General features: G+C 38.0%; 1 protein-coding gene across 1 annotated transcript in view; it reads left to right on the plus strand.

Annotated features, from left to right (window-relative positions):
• Window positions 1-896: 896 nt before the first annotated feature.
• Window positions 897-8,726, plus strand: part of PCGF6 (polycomb group ring finger 6) — a gene marked incomplete at its 5' end in the record, with an annotated part of 14,639 nt that continues 6,809 nt past the window's right edge. The window contains 6 exons of the mRNA XM_010146215.1: window positions 897-996; window positions 2,367-2,463; window positions 3,040-3,095; window positions 3,886-3,945; window positions 4,557-4,665; window positions 8,520-8,547. Coding sequence (XP_010144517.1) covers window positions 897-996; window positions 2,367-2,463; window positions 3,040-3,095; window positions 3,886-3,945; window positions 4,557-4,665; window positions 8,520-8,547 — 450 coding nt within the window. The remainder of the gene's footprint in view (window positions 997-2,366; window positions 2,464-3,039; window positions 3,096-3,885; window positions 3,946-4,556; window positions 4,666-8,519; window positions 8,548-8,726) is intronic.

An 8,726-nucleotide genomic window follows, 5' to 3' on the forward strand; every position in this document is an offset into this window, starting at 1 on the left:
GGACAGGACTCCGTGCTTTTGGGGACTTCTGAAAACTTCCGGGTGCGAATCTGGACCTCTGCTTAGGCAGTGTGAGCTGGGTGGTAATAAACTTCGTATTGTTACCCGATTTCATTTTGTCCGCCTCATTTAAATGAAGCGCTTGCAAGTCTTGGCATAGCTGAGAGCGGTAAACGGCGGCATGTGGGCAAAATGAATGGTGTCATTGAGGGAAAGAAAGCTCCGTAGTCTGGCTTGGAGACTAGAGGAAATGGAGAGTAAAAATCTTACATGTTACATTGTTCAGACAGGTCTCGGATCATTGCTATATATATACTTTTTTTTTAAATTAGAGACTTCTGACAGGAAAGTGTTGTGAAACTACTTTTACGCATTCCTGATACGTGTATGTCATTAGCAGAATTCAGAGCGGTGAAATCTCAGTCTTTGCTTGAATATGTATTTGTATCATCCCTAACCGTGTGTAGAAACGAGACAGCACTAGTTATGTATCTTGACTGGGGATCCCAACACACTTGCTGAGCATTTTCAAATAATGTTATTAGTTGCTACCAGTATCCCCTTCAACTTTGCTGATTATATGATATTCCATTAAAGAGTTCACCTAGAAGAAATTTTCTTGAAAAAGTTCATAGTTTGCTTTTTGGATATGATTAACGGAACAAATTGGATTATCATTCATAGAAAGATCCATTCAGAAGACTAGGTGAAGGTTTTTACAAAAAGAGCTGTGTATGAGGAATGAGTGACCTTTTGGAAAAACCTGTTTCTGTAGCCTGTGGATCCAGATTTTTTTTTATATATAGTTTAATGCTGTGATATTTTGGAGGCTGCAACCAGAAAATCTTATGTTTAGCCTACGTACTCAAACTCTTTTGAACTGTCTTTGTTTATAGCGTATGATAAACCTCACAGAGCTGACCCCTTACATCCTGTGTTCCATCTGCAAAGGTTACTTCATTGATGCTACAACTATTACAGAATGTCTGCACACCTGTAAGTATCTGTATTGTCATTCTAAGAGTTTAGTCACAAATTCAAACAAAACATGAACTGTTGAGATCCTCTGGCTTCACAAAGATAATTCTCTCTTTGAAGTGAATTGTGTTGTATTTATTCTGTTCCTTAAGGAAAATATATTTGTGGATATTTTAAGCATGAGAAAGTCATCAAATCAATCAATCATAACATCGGGAAGTTTCCCAGATTAAGAGGGAAGATGATGAGGGAAAGATAAAACCCACTTAAAACAAAAGTAGAGCTACTACATACGCTTTTTAAAAGTAGGCTTTAGGAATTTGAGCATATAAGAGAGAAAAGAAAGCTGAGTGGCTCTGCTTGATATGGACTAAGCATTTCCTAAACTACTGTTCTTATGAGCTTGTAAATTCACAAAGCTCAGTAAGTGACTGGTGGATTCAGGTTTGGGTACAGGAATGACTGTATGCACCCATGGAACAGTTATTCTATAATCTGATTAATAGAAATAGATGGATAATGAAAAACTGATTTTGATGCTCTTGTCTTGCTGTTCTTCCCCTCCGTCCTTCTGTGAACAATTTTTCCATTGCTGACAGAACTATTTTCTCTCAAAGCTAATAAAACCTTTCTGCCATACCCATATTCCTACCTGAATCCAAGAACCTCGGCTTCATAGTCCTTCCAGCTCCTAACACTGCATAGAGGGAAACTTTTTTCTAACACACACACACCCCTTTTATGGGGCACTGTTTACTAGATTGCTATATACCATGTAACATTTGGTGTAGTTTGATATTTAGGAAAATGCAGAACTGTTAGTAAGGACAGCATAATCTTGCAAGTGCAGATGTAGTGATCTCTTAGAAGTTTTCTGGCAAATGTTTTGGAAAAGTTTGATGTGTTCAGTCAGATATGGAGACAATTTGACACTTAGTAGGTTATTTATTCTAGATATTTTCACTCATTAGCTCTCCTTCCAAATTTTTAAAGTACATGTAAAACAAATGAAAATAGCAGAATTATAATTTCTTACCTCGTTTCTTCTACTGAAACTGTTTGTAGGGTGCTTTTCAGCAAACCTTTTGTCTGCAGCAGTCAATGTTCAGTTGTCTTAGCTCCACTCTTGTCCTGGGTAACATTGAACAACGTGTATTTGCATCAGTTGGGTTAGGATTGTTTGTGGGAATAATTCTAATAGAATACTCAGGAGTGTTTTATCCTCTACAGGCAGAGAGCTGCTATTTACTTGAATTTGAAAGTGGGATGACTTGTTTTATTTTGTGTCTCAAAAATTTTATGTGAGAGGTCTGGGTGTAATTGATGCTCTTGCTTAAACAGGTGGTATTATGGACATGTGGCTTTTATGGGATTTCCTTTCTTTACAGTTTGTAAAAGCTGCATAGTGAGACACTTCTACTATAGCAACAGGTGCCCAAAGTGCAATATCGTTGTACATCAGACACAGCCCCTTTATAACATCAGGTAATAAGTTCGTGCCATTTTTAGAGGTATAATTTTTTTAATCAAATTTTGTTCCTTTCTTTTAAATGGTTTGTGTTACAGACTTGTAGTGCTTTCCTCTTTCAAATGAAAAAATAGTTACAAGAAACACATTGTGTTCTTTGTCTATATAAGTTTCATCTCAATAGTATAAAGATACTCAATTTGTTGTCTTATCTAGTTTGTATCCCTCTCCAGGGTTTGTTACACTCCACCCTGGGTATTTTTATGCATTTGCTGAGAGTTACAGTTGATATAAGGTCTTGCTTTCCTTTCAGACAAAGCTTTTTTGGTATGATATACTTGTTAACTTGGAAAATTTTCATTTCTCAGACTGTTCATAAATTCTCGAAGAGTGGTGCTTTTAACTTTATGTGGCTTCTTCTGTTGGAGCTCTGATGTCAGGACATGAATTTAGAAAGATATGGAGTTGCTGCTCTCAGTCTTTATAAATGTCATCTTTCAGTGATGTATTTGGCATTTCTGTTACAATTTATTGAAAACCATTCTGTATTGCACTAAAGATGCTTTCGTTTTTTTCTTTTTCCTCTTTAATAGACTGGACCGGCAACTGCAAGACATAGTCTATAAATTAGTTGTCAATTTGGAGGAAAGTAAGTCCCTTTGCCATCTACAGGTTGAGAAGACTGAAGAGAAAACAGTAATTCAAAGCTCCATCTTTCCTCTGGGCTCTTTAAAATAGTTTTGTAATGTTCAGTTACAAATCTTAATGAGTTAGCTAGGTAATCAGCATCTTTCTGGCTGCTAAATGCTACTGTGGATAGTGCAGTATGTACCCTGTCTCATAAAACACAGGTGTCACTATCCAGATAGTACTTCACAGCCATGCCTTGTGTTTTTGTCTAAGTACAGAAAACATCGTTCCATCACATAAGTTCACTTGGCTCAGTTGAAAAATGTTGCTAAGACTTATTCTCTTAAAACACTTTTATTATTTCTCAGTTTAGGTGTGTTGACTGTCTCGTGTCATTTACCTTGAACTTTGTGAGACGATGAATCTACACAGTCCGCCTGGGTGGACTGAGCAAAATATACGCATCTAGTGGATATATGTGGACTATATATCGTATAAAAATAGAGTCATTCCAGCCTATCAATGGTGTAAAAGTAGAGTCATGACAGCCAGAAGAATACTAGGTTTTGTAGCTATTTCATGGCCATAGTATAGTTTATGGCCAGTTTCTCTGAATTCTTCACAGTTTTTACTAACAAACTTTTAGTCTGTGTTTCTTAAGCGTCCCAGCCTCATATGGAGTATGAGTGATGATGAGGGTCAGTAGGGACTTGGAAAGTTTTCCTGCTCTGACCATTGGAAACTCTATGGCTATTCTCAGCATCTGAAATAACATTCCAACCTGTTCTGTATTGTGGGGTTTTTTTTAGGAGAGAAAAAACAAATGCATGACTTCTATAAAGAAAGAGGGTTAGAAGTGCCCAAACCAGGTAAGCTGTAATCGCTTTAGAGAACACTGTTAATAGAATGTGTATTATACCATTTATTCCTAAGGGCTTTCCTTGAATTACTAGCTCACAACTGAGGAAGATAATTTAGTATTGGAAATATGGGATCCTTGGTTGTCTTCATTACTATAACTTGTCACAGTTCTCAGATTACAAAAGTAGAACTGGAATGGGCTTAAACCCAGATTGTGGTTGTGGTTTTTTTAAACATTGTATTTTGGCTACAACCAGGAAGGTATATAAAATGTGTGTTAATTCTATTTTCTGGCCCTTAATAAATAATAGACGTTACAAAGGAGTAAAAAGAACAACTTCAAAGTCTGTGGACAGATGAGTGATTATTCTAATTATTTTTTGGTTTACTGTTAAATAAACAGCCCCTTGGAGAAGGTCCATGCTGAAAACTAGTAAAATGCTGGTTCCAATGCACAGCATGAAGTGTCGAAAGAGTTGATTTAATAAAAAAAACCTAGGATGAATTGCATGGACTCTCTTTCGTTATGAGCTCCTCTGTTTTTGCTTGGCGCATGTTAGTGTTGTGTGCTGCTTTTGTTTCAAGTTGTGTTTGCGTTTTGGCTATTTGAATGTTTTAGCTGTCCCACAGCCAGTTCCAGTGAGCAGAGGAAGACCTCGAAAAGTTCTGGGCTCCGTGTTCCGAATCCCACCAGAACTTGACATCTCCATACTTCTGGAGTTCATTGGGTGAGTTGAGGGCAAATGTGAGAGCAAGTGGCTGACATGAGGGTGCTGCCTGTGTGTGTTGGACCTTTATCAGCTCTTAGTTTTCCTTGAATGTGCATTTCCTCCAACTCAAACAGCAGCAGGGAGCTGGTTTTAACTTAGAGTGCACTGGTGACAGCCAGCTATGCATAGCTAGATGGTGCAGATAATTAAATGTGTCAGGTGTCTTCCTATGAAAACAGAGTCCTAAAAAGTGTGGTTTTAAAACTTGCATGTGCTTATTTTGTTTTTAACAAAGTAGTCTAGTCTTAGTGAACTGAATGATGAAATACCTGTCTCTTACATTTTATTAATCCCTGTAGGTGGCAGTACCGTTAATGCTGACTATGCCAGGACTTGCTCATGTAACTCAGGGACTGCAGCTGCAGCCTGAGCAGCAATACTAGTGTTTCTCTAAATGTTATAGGTGGGGGTAATGAGGTCTACTGTTAAGTTTGCCTGACGGTTTCCCAGACTTTAATGAGTTATGCTGGAGCTTGTGAATGAGGAGTCGCCTTTAGCCATGGATTGTGGGGAGCAAATCCAGCCCAAACACTCAAGTTATTTTCAGGGAAACAAGAAAGAGAAATTACACTGCTTTGGCCGTGTGCAGGTTTGTAAGTTAGTGATTGAGAAAGGACTGAAAGCTGTAACTACTCTGCTAGCATCACACAGTGCAGAGCTTCAATTGTTCGGGGGAAGTGACTTGACTGTCGTGTGGCTCCTAGCCCTCTACCTGTATTGTGCCTACATTTAGCCTGACTTTGTATGAACAAAGTGTTCAGAGAACTCCAATACATAATAATAGCAAACTATTTCATAAATAAGGTAAAATCAAGCCCTCAAATTGGGAAATTCTAGCAGCAAAGCATACCATCTTGATTCAGCCTCACTCTGTAGATGTCATGTCCTAGTCTTTATATATCTTCTGTCCAGTGTCTCCATGGTGTCTCACTTTATTCAGAATACAGAACAAATTTTCTCCATGAATAAACGGTCAGGTAGGTAGTGATGTGTGGGGTTTTTGTCTTGTTGGCTTTATTTTTGTGTTGTCCATCACACGGCTTCTTTATATCTTTATATGAGGATGAGGAGTGGGACTGCAGGAAGAAAAGAGAAGGTCTCAGAGGTAAAGCTGTAAGGACAATACCTGACTGTGCTGTAGAATGTCTCTGTGAATCCATATACCTGACTGAATTTCAGTGTTCATTTCCTTTATGCCTGACTTGGAGAAGCGCTGAATGTTCTCAAGCACAGCTGAAAGCGGTGGGAGTCATGACTAAAACTGTAGTATCAATCGTTCTGCAGACAAATCCAATCCCGGGTGTCCCAAACTGGGCACTTGCAGTTCTTGGTTACCTTTCAACACAGTCTGTCTCAGGTTCCGCTTTTCAAACAAGGTATAATACTGCCATATGTTATACGATGTTGAAGAAATGAGACCGAGGAAGTTAATGCTTTTGCATTAAGAGCAGAATCGTCATAAGTAAAGCCAAAAGCTGTGTGTGGAACAGGAAAGGAAAGCAAGGGCGTTATACAGCTATCAGCATGTGACCATTGTGTATTGTACGCTCAAAACTTAATTTAAAAATAGTTTTTAGTTGTACTTATAAAGGCTTTTTTCCCCTTTAGTGAATGTGGTGTAAAACACTTGACCAGGGACCTGGGGCTCAGGCATGCTTTTTTCCCCATTGGGTAGAATGTGGTTAAATGGATATATACAGACATGAGGTAAAATGCTTCAACTAAAATCTCAGTAGGAAAGAATAAATCTAATGCTATTTACCTTAAATTTATGTTGGCTTAGGAATGTGTACGCTGTTATTTTATTGCCTTGGCTGTGACTGTAACTTCATGAAGCTGCCATCTAGGTATGTGTTTAAAGGGTTCCCATCCTGGGACCTGTGACAGGTCCCAGCCACTGCTGTGCTGTCCCAGCAGGTGGCAGAGGGAGCTTATGGAGTAAAGGGGATAGAAGCGTGCTTTTATACCAACAGCCCTGTGTCTTCCTCAGAGGTAATTTCACTGAAAAATTACTTTAAAAACCAGGAATTAGATTTTAGTTCCAAGAATGTCCCTTTCGGGTTGGAACAGTTGGTGACTTCCCTAGATTCCTAGCTTCCCTAGATTGTTGACTGCAGGATTAGATACAGTTTGAATTCGCTGTAGTGAAAGCACTTCGGTTGATGTCTTCGTCGTGAAAGTTTCCTTGTTACTTCCCCCATCCTCTAATTCTCAGCAGATACGTTTTTGGTTTTTCAAAGAAAGAGGAAGATACCAGGCAAGGTAGACCTCAAAACTAGTAAACGTGTTATCTGTGTGTGTGTGAGAAACAAGGTGACTTTGAATCTGTGTTGTTGTGTTTGTTTTTCTGGTAGTGTTATTTCAAGCTTCCGTTCCAGTGTTGGCAGCAAAGCAGGTAATATTGTGTAAATACCATCTGTACTATGTGACACTCTTCACTGTGTTTCTGTTACCTACGTGGAGGGAAGCGCAGAATGTTTGTAACAAAAAAAAGAAAAAGATGGCTTGACAGCATCTACTTTGCATTTTATTTTAGTGACGTTTTTAACCTGGGATGATCTTTTATAAATGTTTAAAGGTTAATATGTTTTCCTCGTCAGTGGTCAAAATCCAAGACTTTATCTTAGCAATGAGAAATGAAGAAAGCATTTTGTATGAAGAGAACTTGGAGTAGATGGAACAGCCAGCAGAAATTGTTATTTTGAAAGTCTGTCTATATTGTATCTTTAGAGTATATTATCTAGTGCCTGCGGGTGAGGAACTGCATCAAAGAAAATTACCATAGTAGTGGAAAAGCTTTTCTTGTTTGTTTCTTAGTAACTTTCAATTTCATTTCAGTGGCGGGAATTTGATGGTAGCTTTATTTAACAGTCTGGTACATATTTAGAGGTGGAGATACTCAGTTACAGTAACTTGAAGTGCCGTGCTAATGTGTGGTTGCACAAACATTACAGATACGTCTGTTTGCTATATCAAATGGTCAGTAGAAATACAGGTGATTTATAGTCATGTTTGATTTTTGCCCTCTCTGGTGCAACAAAATACTGCATTTTTTCCTCTCTCATATGTACATGCTTGCTAATACAATGCAAGAATAGTGAAATGTCATGAATTTGGCTTAATTAATGGAGAAATTTATACATTAGACTACAAGATGAAGGTGTGGGGTATAGATCATTGGTAGTAGTTTACATGCTTAGACTGAGCAACCCAATGAACCTCTGTTGAAACCAGCTGGAAATTTAGTCATTTGCCCCCTTTGTGTGTATTTCACCTTCTAGAGAAACACTTGCTGCTTTCCTGACTTCCTAGACAGCACTGACATTAATCCTGTGATAGAAATACTCTGGAAGGCCAACTGGCCCAGAAAAGCCTCTTTGGTGGTTGGACATGTTCTGTCAGCAACTTTTTAGGTACTGTCTGTTAAAGATCCAAATAACAAGGAGGATGAAGTATGGATGCATAAGCAGCATTAATATTACAACCCACTCCTATGAAAACGAATGTTATGTTGTGTTTAAAAATGGCTTTAGGCTGTATTGGGGCTTTTTTCGTGTAGACAAACATTAAAGTCATAGATAGCTGAATTCACCAGAAAAATGGAGTACCAAATAAAGGAGAAAAAGATACATAAATTCAGGCTAATATTATTTCATGTGTTAGAGTTTAATGAAGGGAAGATTCATCTGGAAAATAAGCTTGATATGCCAGACTTCGAAATCAGTAAGCTACCATTATAATAGAGTTTGAGGGTGTTGATAGCTGTTAACCTTAGCAGTGTTGACTGCGTTTACTCTTCTTGTGTTTTTCAGAGCTGACGAAGGCACAGGGAATTTTAAGGTACAGATGTGATTTGAATTTTTCTTTTATGATTTACTTCAGAAATATATATAACATGAATGTATTTAATTTGGTTTGTTTTTCTTACACTGATTGCAGCCTGAACTTTCATCAGCATAGTAATAGCCAACCTTGGGTTACAGTGTACTTTCAAACCTATTATTATATAATGTCAAGAA

The sequence above is a fragment of the Buceros rhinoceros genome, unplaced genomic scaffold (genome assembly GCF_000710305.1).
Source record: "Buceros rhinoceros silvestris isolate BGI_N320 unplaced genomic scaffold, ASM71030v1 scaffold17092, whole genome shotgun sequence".
NCBI classification, from domain to species: domain Eukaryota; kingdom Metazoa; phylum Chordata; class Aves; order Bucerotiformes; family Bucerotidae; genus Buceros; species Buceros rhinoceros.